Raw genomic sequence first — 14935 nt, forward strand, 5'->3', positions numbered from 1 at the left:
TTTCCTGATCAGGTTTCATTCTGAAAGAATCATTAAGTGCAACTTTCTTTTCACTGGAGAGTTCCTACTTTTATTTTGAATCTGTACTCCTTGTTCAATTGCATTCCACTTCTAAAAGCACTTCAAAGATAGTTACTCAGCCTAGTTCATTCAGTAATGGAATTACTTTCCTTATCTCCATTTTGTCTTTGAGTGCATCTCAGCTGGCTTTATACAACACATCTGAAAGGTTAATAAACTTTAAAGCATGTTGGAAGACATTCAAGGGCAGGGTGACTCTGACATGACAAAAGGAATGCAAAAGTGTTGTATTTATGACTTTGCAGCAAGTAAATTCTGAAAGTAATGGTGTCCAAGGCCTTTGATTTGGTTCTTGAAAGTTCTCTCTGTTCCGACCAGCATTTGAAGACTCAGCTGTTTTGCATATCAGAGGTAGCTGGCTTGGGAGACAGAAGGGATTAACTGCTCACTTTTGATGAACTTTTCCTTTGGGTATAAGCTTCCACAAGAGTTCTAAGTCTTTGACAGCTCATTTATGCTGTCAACAATAGCCACACAGTTGTAACTCACATCATCCTGATAAATTCAGTGTTGAGCTTTTCTGCATAACTTCTCATCGTAACCATAGTCCTGACAACATACATTCAAAGATGAGATTTATTATGTTGATGTTGGGAGAGTGACTCAGGTTACAAAGTTAGGTAAGCACAACTATGAATGCATGGGTTTCAGTTGTTTGGGGGGGGGTGGGTCCTGCTTGGTGAGACAAAATCAGAGGTCTAAGGTGTCTGTGCATCTCAGACCTCACAGAGTAAGGTTGTAACCCTTCCATTCTGTCTGCAAGCAGCACTGTTCCTCTAAACATGCACACTCTTATTTGTGTTTGTTTGTCACCTGAACCCACTCAGTGGGTTTTACAAATGCCAGCGGGCTGCAAACAGCATTTGCACGTAAAGTCACTTAATTACATTGAAGTTTTGGTTCAACTGCAGATGATTCCTCCTGAATCCAGGGAAGCCAGTGTTGGGCCCCTGACCTAAAATGTTGCATTAAACCTGTGTGAAGCACAGTCCTGTGTCTTGTTGATTGGCAAGATGGCAATACAAATCGATTTGTGTTTAAGCAAAGGCTAATGCTATATGATATGTCAGTGCTGCCATAAAGCAATGCTTAAGAAATCATCTTCATTTAGAGCTATATCCCAAGATGAAATATATGAAGGTAATTGCTTATATAAATAACTGATATATTTTTATATATACCAGTATAAATAATATATTTAACATGATTCTTACTGAGCTGATTATAACCAGAATGAGATAAGCAATCCCTCTTTGAGATTCAGCTGTGGCACGGGGCTACTGCAGATCTTGGTATGTTCTAACTGAAGTCAGGGGTTTACATGGGTGAGGAGTGGGCTGAGCAGGACCCACTCCCTGCCATCCGGGCCCTGAGCGTAGGCCACCAGATGGCAGACAGTCTCCTATGGAACAACGGTAGTTGATGTGACCTACATAAAGAACAGCTGCATATTTCTCCATTGAAAATGACAGTGCCAAGTACGCTGACGATAATGGCACTTTCTGAAACCTGTTGTCAGCTTTTGCACCTGAAGCTTTTTATTCTTTTGCCTTTCTCTGTTATGATTCTCACCTTGTGCCAGGGAAGTATCTTTTATTTTTATCACTAGTCTCAGTTATAGCTGTTAATTCAATTGGATTTGAACTGAGTTCTGTTAAGCACAAAAATTATATAGCCAAGGTTGTCTGCAGGAGAGTGCAGACTCTACATTCACCGACTCGCAGAATTGCTATGGCTGGAAGGGACCTCTGGACATCATCTGGTCCAACCCACTGCCAAGGCAAGGCCACAAAGAACTGGTTGCGTGGGAATGTGTCCAGGTGTGTTTTGAATGTCTCTGCAGAGGGAGACTACAACCTTCCTGGGCAGCCTGTTCCAGTGCTCTGCCACCCTCAACATAAAGAAGTTATTCCTTATGTTGAGGTGAAACTTACTGTGTGTTAGTTTATGGCCATTGCTCCTCATTCTCTCACTGTGCACCACTGAAAAGAGTTGGCACCATCCTTCTGGCATCCACCTTTGAGATATTGATATACATTAAGGAGATTCCCTCTCAGTCTTCTCTAGACTAAATAGGTCCAGCTCCCACAATCTTTCCTTATAAGAGAGGAGAAATTTAATCCATTCAACTACATTGTAGCAGTTAAAATGGATTAAATACTTGTATTTAAAATACATGTATACATAGACATGGATTTTTATTTTATTTTATTTTTACTGGATAACTCTGGAGTTCTCTGCATCCTTTATTTCAGTGATCAGCACACCAAGGATGAAGCACTGCTGTAGGGGTATGCAAAAGCAACATCACATGCTGACAGCTCCCAAGAGGCAGGAAAATAATACTGTAAATGCAAAGTGTAAGGTCATTAAATGAATACTGGTTTTAGCTGAAACTTAAGAGATAGAGACCTTGAAAACTAACACAATTGTACAAGTGACTGTAACTGCAGTAAATTCAGAGGGCCTCTTTTTCCTTTATTCTTGGAATAAACATTGTTCTGACTCAGTGTTTGGAAGGCCACTTAGTGAAATTCTTCATTCTCCAATACATTATTGAATTTTGCTACATTTTTATAACAAGGCAGGAATGAAAATAAGGATTTGTTTTGGAATAAGTGAGCAGAAACACAGGTGCAAATTCACAATGCACATCAAAGACTTCTCTGCACAAACAGGTAGAGATGACTGCATGTTCGCTCAGAACTTATTCTGTGCTGATTCTGATCCTGAGCAGCCAGGCAGAGCAAGTGCATTTATTAACACTGTGTAGCCTTACCTTTATTGTTTGGATGGATGCTGGTAACCTGTTCTGGAAATCTCATGTACAGTGTTAGTGTCCAGCTCCCTGGAGGTGAATAAACTCATACTTTATGTGTGTCAAGAATGACCCACCCAGTCAAATAGTTACTCATTGGTAACTTACTATACTACACACTGGCTCTATGCTGCAACATTCCTACTGCAGGCAAGCTCTAAGTATTTTATAGTTGTGTAGATGTCAGCATTTTTATATCACATTGCAAGAAAGCTATCAATGTAATTTGATCTTGAGAGAGAGAACATAAAGGCTCAAGTACTGTTCATATACTCTGATTATCTTTTTCCTGCTCCACAGAGCTGTGGCATTTTTCTTATCCAGTTCGATCTATCCTCCAAGGTCCATGTGGTGTTACTATGCCAGTAGTATTGTTTCCCAGTATGTTTTATGTAAACAGAAGAGTTTATGGCTTGAGTTCATTTACCTTCTTCACAGGGTTGTGCATGTCTCTCTGGAACAGCAGGAGCCCAATGCAAGACAAGCCTTCAGTGCTCAGCTAAGCTGAGGACAGACTCAGCAGTCACCCACTCTCCAAACCACAGCTGGGACTGGACATTACCTGGTTATCTTTCAGTATACACTGAGCCACATGGAGATGATAAGAATTTTAACTGGGGGCTTGCTTGCTTAGCCAATTGTGCTAAACAGCTGTAAGGATTCTCACATCCCATCAGTGAGGAAGTGTAAAACTGTTTAGAAGCAAATGGTGTTTCACAGCTCTTGTTGTCGGCTTCTGAAGGCTTGTTTATTATAAGAATGTTGAAAGTAATGTGCTATACTGTGGACATTAGGTTAGTGCCTGCACTTAAGATTTCTTACTGCCTTCATCATCCATTCACTATACGATAAGCTCTCATAAGTCACTTTCTCTCAGTGTTTCAGCTTTCCCATGTATGAAATAAGCTTAATGATACTTTCCTCTAAATGGTATTTTCAAATCTGTGTATGACTGAAATTACTAGGGGTTTGCCTCTATTAAAGGTATATAGTTTACACTGCTGTAGCTTAACTGGCATTTACTTAGCTTTACCATGGAAGTGAGAACTGAGGCTTCTGTGTATGTTCTTGTTTTCCATACTAATGCTGGTTTTCTTTATTTAGATAGGGCCTAAGCATCTGGGTCCAGCTGATAAAGTTTCATTTTCAGTTGTTTGCTCCTGCACAATTGGTCATTAAATTCAGCAATTTTGGGATTAAGCTGAAAGAGTTGTAATTAAAAAACCTAAGTATCAAATATGGTTGTGGGATAGTCACAATCATTTTACAGACATCAAAAGTGCAAAGGAAACACTGGTGGTAAAAAAAGTTTCTCTTTCCCTTCCCTGAATCTCATGTATTTGTAATAGATACAGAGCCCCCCAGTTCCTTACTTTTCTCCCACACTCCTGTGTTTTGAATGCTAATCATAGGACACAGAAAATGTTCACAGAGGGAAGGTATGTGGCTCTTTTTTATTTCAAGTATGGATACATCCTTTTAATTGCATGCAGACAGCAGATGGTATGGCTTTTGTGGCATCATGAACTCTAGCACAATATAGTCAGCCACTGCACAGCATGGTACAATTTAAATCTGAGTAAATATGGGGAGAGTGAAGGGTTAGGGGTGGGAAGGCAGTAATTCCTAGGACATTTGTTCCATTTTGATTTTACAAATTGACCATGATCCTGTTCTGCTTCACTCATGTTAACTTTCTGCATCTGCTCTAGAAAACTCTTTTCCTGCCACACACATACCCCCAAGCAAATGTTTTAAAAAGTTTTTAAAAACTTCAAAAAAAGCATCTCCATTTGAAAGTGTAATATTTTCTTTCATATGAAATGTAAGATTTTCAAGTTACTTTCTCTCAGACTTCAGAAAAGGAAGTAGGTAAAAGACCAACCCAGAAATAACATAAATTCCCAAGCCATGAGCATGAGGTAAGCTCTTTACTATGCACAGGTATAATCTCTCATAAAACTGACTCGGAATTTTCTGAAGCTTTTTCTGGTCAGAGTTTTTTTTTCCATTAGAAGCCCCCTTCTTGCCTGATTCAGACTTTTCACCCATCAGTCAGTGTGTTCTTCTGAATCCATCTCATTTTTCCCCTCTAAGGAAAAGTGTTGAAACTGCAGAAATTTTCCTAAGGCAGGGAATGTTTTCCTATTCAAAACTCACATGCCCTGTGAATTCTGTCATTGGTTTAAAGGCCGTACAACTTAGGACCAGCGGAGGCTTTGTACAGAAGAAAGCAGCTTAGCAAGTAAAATTGAAAAAATAATACAAATTAGAGAGGATTCTTTTCATTGAGTTGCAGCATACCCTGACATGTGATATGCCATTAAATATATGAGTACATAGCAAATATATTTAAGTTTAATGAAACCTTAACCCCCAACATTTACTAATTTAAGGGCTTATTGTAGTATGCTGTGACAAAATATTTGGATATAGGCAGACTTATTTCTAGTTCCTCTAGAATTTAATGCTGGTATGACATAATCTATATCCAATCCCAAATCTGTGAGGCTGCATCAAGAGACAGCCAGTATGTGACCATAAAGGAGAAGACTTGTAGGAGGCAGCATTTGCTAAGAGGCACCGTTCTTTCTCAGTTCAGTACAAGAGCTTGCAAACTACACTACGCCCTCCAACATGCAGGATTTAGAGCTGAGGGAGTGTACAACTGACTGTGTGAACTCAAAGACAGTGTTATTGATCATAAAACTATTAGATGTAACAGTGTTTCTACTTTGTAGAGTTTAACCATAATGATATACCATGATACATGATATTTAACATTTTTCTGAAGTCTCATTCCATGACTGAATCTTGTCTCGATCTCTGATAGAGTGTAGTATGGGTAAGTATTAACTAGAAATTCAGAAATGATTAGATAGAATACATTAATGTGAAAGTACACCAAGGAGAGCACCAAGGAGTGGTGAAGTTTAGTGGACCTTTGTTTTCCATGTTTTTAATCACTTAGTCTATGTTCCTGTTCTTCTGAACAGTTTCTTTATTCTAAATAGACATATCATTGTATTAGCATGTGGGATTACATTAATTGCATTTAAGAAATGGAACCCACTTTGCACATAGCAACACTTGTTGAACTTGCGTTATGTATTACTCCAGATTTTCATAAAACTGGGCAAAATGGGAGTTTCCTTTTTGATTTTCTGTTCCTTCCTGAATTCATTAATTAAATAAAAATTCCAATCTATGGTGCCATTCTCACATAAATTTTAGGAATAGTTTTCCTCGGATTAAAAACAGTGGAGCTATGCCAATCCACAGCAGCTGGGAATTTCCTACCCTGCTGTGTGTGACAGTGGATTTGATAGGCACAGGACACCTCCTGTATGCATTCTAAATTATCCGTCAGACTTCTTGTCTTTTAACATATGATTCTCTTGCATAAATCAGAACTCTGCTGCTCCAAAATATAGCTTTTATACCTTGTGCAAACACTTCCTAAGCAATACACAAGACTGTTTGTCTCTCAATATTAAATAAGGTATGCAAACATCATGCCATGGAGGTATCTAACGTACTTTATATCTGAGTAATGTAAAATATTTTATACTTCTTTCTTTTTTTCTATATGGAGATAAGGTTAAGACATGTGCAGGTGCAGTAATTTACCCTGAACCCTCTCACTGCCCATATCCTGCCAGAATTACTTAGGAATCTGTGCAGCTTGTTTCATATTTTGAAATCTCAGGACACTGCTTTGAAGCCATTTTCTCCCCTTGTAACATATTTTACCATTATTCTATCCTGAATGCAAAAAGCAGTGGAATCTTGAAAGAAAAAATGTATCACTTTGTTTAAATATGCACTAAAATGGAAACTGAGCTTTTGTCCCTGATTTCTGCTGATCTCCACATTATTTCCAAGGATGTATAATTGAATTATAACCTTGATTTTCATACAGGTCAACGGCATCCATGCTAGTGACTCACACACATCATAAAAGTATATTTCCAAGGGGTGTGGATATAGGTGGGCTGAACAGCTTGGGCTGGTTTACAAAAACCGGGGCCTCAAGCCATCTGCACATCTCCATTCTTTGTTCCAGCTGCTACTCTGCTCTACAAGCCACATCACCAGGGCAACATGGCATTTACAGGCAAATACGAGTTTGAAGGCGATGAGAACTATGATGACTTTGTGAAGAAGATTGGTGAGTATGTTGTGGGTGTAAGACTTCAAGGTTATAAATTAGTTAAAAAGCCTTTTTTTTTTTCCTTTTTTGAAGTGCTTTTTACTGAAATGTGCTGAGATCCACAGGGGCTAAAAGTGGTAGAAGCGCTCTACACTTCAGCAAGGCGATTCAGTTTTCATTCTTATGGCACTTAAGCACTGCTAGCTGCAGAAAATAGTCCTGTTTTACAGAATTAGTATTTCATTTCAGTGACAGTAGAATGAAGGGGCAAGTTGTTTGCAGTTTGATGATTGTGAAGGTAACTTTTTCTGTCCCATTCATGAGTAGGGGTATAACTTTAGTATGAAAACACTTGTCAAAATCTTACACAGTAACAGGTTTCTGTGAATGCTTTCAGAAGACTGCAAATCTGTTTCAGAGATTACCCCATAAAAGCTTTTTATGGACGCTATGATCTGAACACATAAGTTCAGTGCTTGTGTTTATTAATTTAAATAGCGCTAGCACATAGTGAATAGGTATGTGCAGCTACATAGCAAAGGCACATACAAAAGTTCATACATGTTGAATTGCACTCATCTGCATGTGGAGGTTAATAGAAGGGGTTATTTGCACATATATTGTATCTATACATGTATTCTGTTTATCGCTTCTCAGGGAAAAGGATGTAAGACTAAAACTTATTTTAGCACATGCACTGCTGTGTACCTATAGTTTCCTTTATACCAGTCATTTAAACTCAGGGCTTTGAAACTGCTAAGGACAAACATACCATTAGCATGCTTCAATTCAAATACAGCTAGTAAGCTATTAGATTTGATAAACTGTATGTTTCTATTGATTAAGGTCTCCCCAGTGACAAAATTGAAATGGGAAGGAATTGCAAAATAGTAACTGAGGTGGTGCAAAATGGAAATGACTTCACCTGGACACAGCATTTCCCAGGAGGCCGTACCACGACCAACGTATTCACAGTTGGCAAGGAAGCAGACATGGAGACAATGGGTGGTAAAAAGTTCAAGGTAAATTCATTTAGCTCTTCAGTTCTACCCTGTCTCAGTTGTCTTTTAATTTAGGGTGAAAATCAAATCTGTCTCAGGCACATCTTCCTTAACTTGATTTTCTCATCTGTCATAGCTTAGAAACATGGAATTTGCCTCCATTTCTTGATGCCCCTAGCAAAATATTTAAATCTGATTTTAAAGAGAACTACAGCTTCAGAACTGTATGTACTAATAAAGAATGAGGGTAGAGTGTCAAGAACCTACTGGTATTGCAGCTCAAGCAAACATAATGCTCATTGCAACTCTATAGTTAGTTGGCAGCTGTGTCATGGTCCAGCAGCTGCAGTATGCTGAGGGGAGTGCTGTGGTCTCTAGCTTTGCCCATGCCTGTCTGCAGTGCTCACCTTTTGAAGTCACTTGTACCTGAGCCTTAAACAAAAGGCTGTATAAAGTGAAGGTTGGGAAAAAAATATTTCTGTATCCTCCTTCCTATTGGAAGTACAGAGCAACCTGCAAGTTAAGCAGCCTCTTGCAAGATGGAAGATTACGCAGTACTGATCTGCTCATGTCACAGACAAAATCTGGATACAAAACCTGCTGTAAAATTGTTGCTTTATTTACCTTATTAATTTCTCAACTATTTAAAGGAATAAGACAGTTTGGGATAGCTAAACTCTGCATCTGTGAGGTGTCCAAAACCCTGCAGTAAATAACTGGATAAATGTTTTATACATATTGGACAGACAGGAAAACCAGTAGTTGCATCAGAGAGCTGTAGCAAACAGAGCTTAACAATAGCATTGCATGATTTCCAGAACTTTTTTAGTCACACCTTTCTGTTTATGGAAGGTAAAAAACTATTTCTTTGGCTTTGAGAAGTGTTTGTGAAACCTGACAGATAGAATAAGACACAATTCTACTTGGTCAAACTATTGCAAAGTTAACAATTCTGAAATACTCCAAATTCCATTCTTTGTGACTCAGGCACTTCAGCAATTCAAGCCTATTAAGTAACCAAAGATGGAGGCAGAGTAAATGACTCAGTAGAGAAACCACCGCCTTTATAGTATAGTGTTGCTGAACAATACGTAAGTTAGTAACATGGTTTTCTGGTACGTGGTAGAATATATCCACTCTTCATTCTGCAAATTAATTTTTTTTTCCCCTTGAAGTATAACTGCCTCATCTGTTTTTATTGCTAAAAGCAAAGATAAGACTGACTAGTTACACAGACAAGACTGATTTTGTGATGAAATTACATACCTAGTTTTGGTGCTCAGCTGGGCTGCTGTAGTATTTCTGGCATACTTCTTCCATACAGAAGAAGCTTTTAACAGCAATTGGTACAGGATCTAGGGTAAAGATCCACATCACTTGTGCACAGTGACTTTCGTGCTGCTTGCAAGCAGGTTGTTGGTATCAGAGAATGCTACTTGTTAGATGGACTGTTAGATGAACATTTTTCTATTTAAATTGTGAACATATAAGAACTAAAGCACCAACATTTTAGTCTTGTTCATGAAGCTGCATGTGTAATACACGACAATATTTTTAAAGGTAAAAGCTTCAGCATCAGGTGTACAGCTGTTTACTGTGTATCTGATAATAAAAATGCCAGTAACCCCAGGGAATATTAAAACTTTCTCTATTACAGGCAACTGTAAAAATGGAAGATGGGAAATTAGTAGCTGATTTTCCCAACTATCGCCATACTTCAGAGATTTCTGGAGGAAAGCTTGTGGAGGTGAGTTCTCAAATATCCAGGTTAGCTTATAAAAACCAAACTAACAAAAACCCCCTCAAAAGTAGCAGGCTTAAAATCCTGAGTTTTACACAAATGAGATAATTGTTCTCCAAAAGCAGTAAGTGATTCCTTTCAGGGAGGATAAGCATCCTTTCTTGATTCACAGAGTAACTTACTTATGGTTAGTGTCTGTTGAAGATGCACTCAGATATGACTGGCACAGACATAAGTCAGTTCAGGAAAATTTTTGAGAATCAGAAAACATGATGTTTGACAATCCTGTTTACAAGTTTTACTGTAAGTATTGTAGTTTCAATGATCTTCCAAAGCTATATTGCCATTTTGTTGATAACTTGGAGGTGCTGAAAGCAGGATACATTTAAGTTATCCCTAAACCTCTAAAACTTTTTGTGTAACAATATTTTTGCACTGTATATTTCAAACTTGACAATGCCATTAAGCTTATTTTTTAATGTCTTCTACCCAAGGGTGAATGTTGCTTCAGTAAAGGATAGGTTCTGTGAGCCAGTCAGCAGGTCTTTTCATTTGTGACACTGAAGCTATAATTGCAGTTTCAACCCAATTTTAATTTGTTCTTTATTCCAGATTTCTACTGCTTCTGGTGCAGTCTACAAAAGGGTCAGCAAAAGGATTGCTTAAGACAGTGAAGCCAGTCTCTTCCAGTGCACTGGAAAACATTCAACAATACAAATAAATACGGATTGTCTTTCTCACTCTCTTTCACTGTATTTACAAACATGAAGAATTGGTTTTCAGAGTAATGTTATCCTCAAAATTAATCATACTCCATGCCTAAAGATCTGACAAATACTAGAAAATCAGAATGCAAAAATCAGAAGATGCAACAAAGCATTGGGTGATGCTGTCCAGTCTTTCAGGGTATGATGCATACTTAGCATTTTCAAATGTTGTCTTCCACCTACTTAATAGAAGTTCTATTCAGTTTCTGTCTAGAGAATAAGACAGTACTCTGCCCAAAGTGTACATCAAAATGCAATACCTGATAAATGCCTATTACTGGTTGGAGGGCAGAAATTTAGGAGCTTGAAAACAAGAGAAAGTCAGTGTATCATTCATTAAAATATAAGCTTTCATACTGCTATCATGGTTTTCTCATTGTTGTCAATATCCCCTCCTGACCTGAATTCCTAGAAGATATTTAAGGTTTTACAGACAGGCTCCTATGAAAAAATGTGGAAGTCTTATTTTCTCAGTTCAGTCCTGTTATTTACATAAAGTGCATATGCGAACCTGTTCTCTTGACACAGCAGGAATTAAATATAAAAGTTTTTGGATTCACTGTTCTAAACCACTTCTGGCCAATACTGGGTCCACAAAGATTTTCCCTTTTCATGCTCTTTTTTTTCCAGCTTGTCTTGCCTTCTGGATCCACTGAGCTGTTTGGCCTCTCAAGCTAACCAGTAACTAGCCAGGGCATGTGTCTTGTGTACACAAAATTCATTTTCTGATTGGGTACATGACAACTGATTCGGAGAAAACTCCAGGAACAAACTCGCCAACAGTTTCAAGTTGACAAGCAGGTATTCATTATTGCGGCTCCCGGAGACACGGGGGATAGCTCCTCCTAACGTGTGTCCCTGTATTGCTACTCAGGCCATCCTTATATAATCACTGGGCGTACCATACATATTCATGAGGCTACGCTTGAATTATATAATTTTCAAAAAAGTTTCCCGCATGTATACAAAAATGTGATGGTGGTCTTTGAGGATCGTTTACTTCTCCATTGTTCTTCATAACTTCTGGCAGTCTTGGAAGCACCAGCTTAATGGGTTCATTAACACCACAAACATAGCAATTATCCTGGCCTTCCATTTATCAGTTAGTTTAACTGTACCCACCCTGGACATCTGCTAGTCCCAAATACTCCCCATCCCCAGGTTGTTTCTCTAGTCTGCTTTTCTTACACTTTTTGTACTAAGGTCCTAAGGACCTAAAACTATGTCAACTACCTTCAAGCACCCCAGTTATTTTCCATTACAAAGCCATCAAACTTAGAACTGATTGTGCTTTTGTGCCTCCTTGTCTCACTGTTAATGCCAATCATTTTGGTATGTTGCATTTAAAAAGGCTTTTGATTCCTTTTTATATTTTTTCCTCAATAGAGATTACTAAATTTTCCAGCTGCAACAAGGTTTCATCCAAACTCCATCAGTTTAACCCAAACAGGCTACATGGGTCTTATGACCAGGTGTTGCTCAATGTATTGCTTACTCTGCAAGGCAAAGCATAATGCTGAGCTCTAATTAAACACAAGTAAAATCTGAAACCTGTTCAATCTTCAGACATTTTTCTGGTACTTACACAAACAAATCTACCGATTTCATAGAATTCTGCTGAAATTCAGCCTCTTCAGTTATATGAAATTATATTGAGAAGCAATAAGGGATCTCTCTAGGCTTACTCCTTGTTTGAGTTCAGGTGAGCTAGTACATTGTTGTGCAAATATGACATCTTAGAACATTTGGGTTTAGAATATGCCTGTCATATTCAACACTTAATGAATTACACAGAGTGACCCATAGAGTTAGGCAGAGGTAGACATTGGGCAAATGTTATATGAAACTAAAGCTTTTAGTGGAATTAAGGGATAGTGCTGTTTTGTCTGAACCATTTACTCTCCCAAGAGCCTTCTCTGAAGCAGGTGATGCTGATACCTTATGATTCCCTGCTTTGAAAACAAAATGAAACAAGGCACCACTAATTCCAGTTCTAGAGGCAACTATATTTAGCTTACACAACTGGCGAATTTTGTTTTCACATTCTACATGTGATTAACTCACTCTTCATTATACAGACAACAATGCTCTGAAAGGAAGGGTGGGATTCTTAGCTAGCCTCTCTAGAAAGCATTTAAGGGGTGCTTTCACATGGTAAAAAAAAAAAGCATTGCTGCCTTTTCAGCTGGCTTGTCTTGAAATGGCAGCAGAGAGCAAAATAAACCCCTTGTGGGGTGCAACTTGCACAAAATTGTCACCAAGAATCCACCAGTTTGGCCCACATTTGCTAGTATCTAGACTTCTCAGTAAAAAAATAGTACTAAACTAAATTTTGTTCAGCAACACCTGCACACGTTACTGGTGAGTTGATTAGACTGATCAAAGAGCATTATATACCCTTTAAATTGTTCACTACAGTGTGTAAAACTCGCTAAAACAAAAGGATCAAACAGCGGCTTTGACAACTTTGCAAACACCAAGTTGTGGCTTTCTTACAAATAGGGAGAGGGTAGTAGTTTCCTGCTTAAAAAAGCAGCAAGCTGCAGGTGCAAGATTTTTAAAGCTCATTTTAACCATTGCTGCCTGATCAACATTGGCAGACTTCTTCCATCTGTATCCTGCTGCAGCTCTTGTTAGGGCTCACTAATATATTTGGGGGTTTTATTTTAATGTCAGCTTTCTCTTTGGTTATGGTTACCTGTGCAACATCCTCCCCCCTGTGAGTAACTAGTGCCATAGCCCATTTTGTATTCTGAGCCATGTCTTGCTGCATTTGCTTTTGCAGCAGCTTTTCTTGCTTCCAAGGCTGCCAGGGAAATACAAGCTAATCAACTTGTAAAAATTCTGATCTATGACTATGCTGCAAGTGACACCATCAAACAGCACAAGCACAATATAAGAAAAATTCATTTGTTTAAAAATTAACTCAGCTTTGCATGCACCTCTGCAGATCACTCCAGACAGAGCAGCTTTATGTGGGCTGCACTTTTACATTTGCTCTTCCTGATGAGGTGTTTTGACAGAAGAGAAAAACAAATAACCAGAGACATGAAAAAGTATTTACCTAGAAATTAAATGTGTGGAATTGCCACCAACATTCAAGGCACTGGGGAGAGAGCTGTCAGTCAGCAGTATTAAGCCAACTCAAATTCTAATAGATCTCTCCCCTTTCAAAGGCTGCTCTTGGACTTAACCTGCCCCAACTCCACCCACGATACAACAGCACATATGGAACATGGAAGTCAATGCACAATTCCTGCTTAGAATGTAGTCACCAGAAGAAAGACTGTATGTATAGCTGTATTCTCCTATTCAGTCTGTCAATCTCCTCAGGTAAGATAGCACCTCCAAAACACACTGGCCATCTGATCTGCTTTTGTATCTCCACCTTGTCTCTGCACATTTTCTGCCTTTCTTGTGCAGTGACCAAATATCCTGATCTGTCTAATCTTTCACAATTTATTTTTTAGCAAGGTCTTTCCATCACAGGTCTTACCACTCTTCTATAAAACATTATGACTGCTCAGATCAATTATTTTGAAGGTATAGACATGTACTTTTTACTAGCTGTTAAAAGCTAAGGAGAAACCACAAAAGGAAGAGGGTACTTCAGCTGTGTGGCCTGTTTATTAGAAACTTTCACTGGGAACTTAGCAAGTATTTTCACCATTAAGCACAATGGCAGTCCAAAGTATAACACTGCACATGATGCAAAAACTATAAGGGTGACTGAAACCTCCCCCCCACCTCCCTCCCCCCTTCCCTGTGTATGTTGTTCTTTATGACTCTTGAAAGACAAAAGCACACACTGAAGTCTTCTGAAAATAAAGTTTAATATAAATATAAAGCTAACAGAATAAAAGACAAAGTTCTCTAAAGTTCTAGAGTATTTCTGATGAGTACTGCCTCCTCAGTTATAGTTTGCATTTAATAAAAAAAAAAAAAAAATCAAGAAGATTGCTCTAGCCTGCTGAATGGAAGAAATTATTAGCTTGATACCAGTTGTGTTCTTGGAACATAGTACACAAACACATGTTAGCATGCAGGCTCATTTTCCCCTTCCACCTTAAAACACCATTAAAAGCAAGTCTCTAAAAATATAATTTAAAACATCACTATGAGACACAAGGTGAAAAAAATGCCCCAAGTCAGTAAAAGCATATTGCACATTTCGTGTATTGCTGTCCTGAGAACCTTCAGAGAGAAGGCAACCCAAGAGTACTGCCTTCAAACAAACTTACAGTAGGTTGCATATATCAAAACTAAAGGTTCACATTTGCAGAAGTCCATTTCTTGTAAAAATATAAATTACCATAAAAGTCTCTACAGTTTTCTGAACTATGAGCCCTGGTTTCAGTTGAGAAAGAACCCTCT

The 14935-nt window shown here is 38.4% G+C and overlaps 1 protein-coding gene across 8 annotated transcripts in view; it reads left to right on the plus strand.

Annotated features, from left to right (window-relative positions):
• Window positions 1–14935, plus strand: part of FABP6 (fatty acid binding protein 6) — a 55670-nt gene that overhangs the window by 24312 nt on the left and 16423 nt on the right. For 7 of the 8 annotated variants that reach the window (XR_008972227.1, XR_008972226.1, XR_008972230.1 and 4 more), the window contains 4 exons: window positions 6966–7070; window positions 7899–8074; window positions 9711–9800; window positions 13736–13894. Coding sequence is in view for 1 of the 8 variants with exons in the window: in XM_057409856.1 (XP_057265839.1) it covers window positions 6966–7070; window positions 7899–8074; window positions 9711–9800; window positions 10407–10460 (425 nt within the window). In the remaining 7 variants the exon portion in view is untranslated. Of the gene's footprint in view, window positions 1–6965; window positions 7071–7898; window positions 8075–9710; window positions 9801–10406; window positions 10535–13735; window positions 13895–14935 lie in introns of those variants that run through there. The other variant, XM_057409856.1, reaches the window with a different exon arrangement.

This window comes from Pezoporus wallicus, unplaced genomic scaffold (assembly GCF_028554395.1).
Source record: "Pezoporus wallicus isolate ANWC-B61680 ecotype Strahan unplaced genomic scaffold, APGP_CSIRO_Pwel_v1 contig_4309, whole genome shotgun sequence".
NCBI classification, from domain to species: Eukaryota; Metazoa; Chordata; class Aves; order Psittaciformes; family Psittacidae; genus Pezoporus; species Pezoporus wallicus.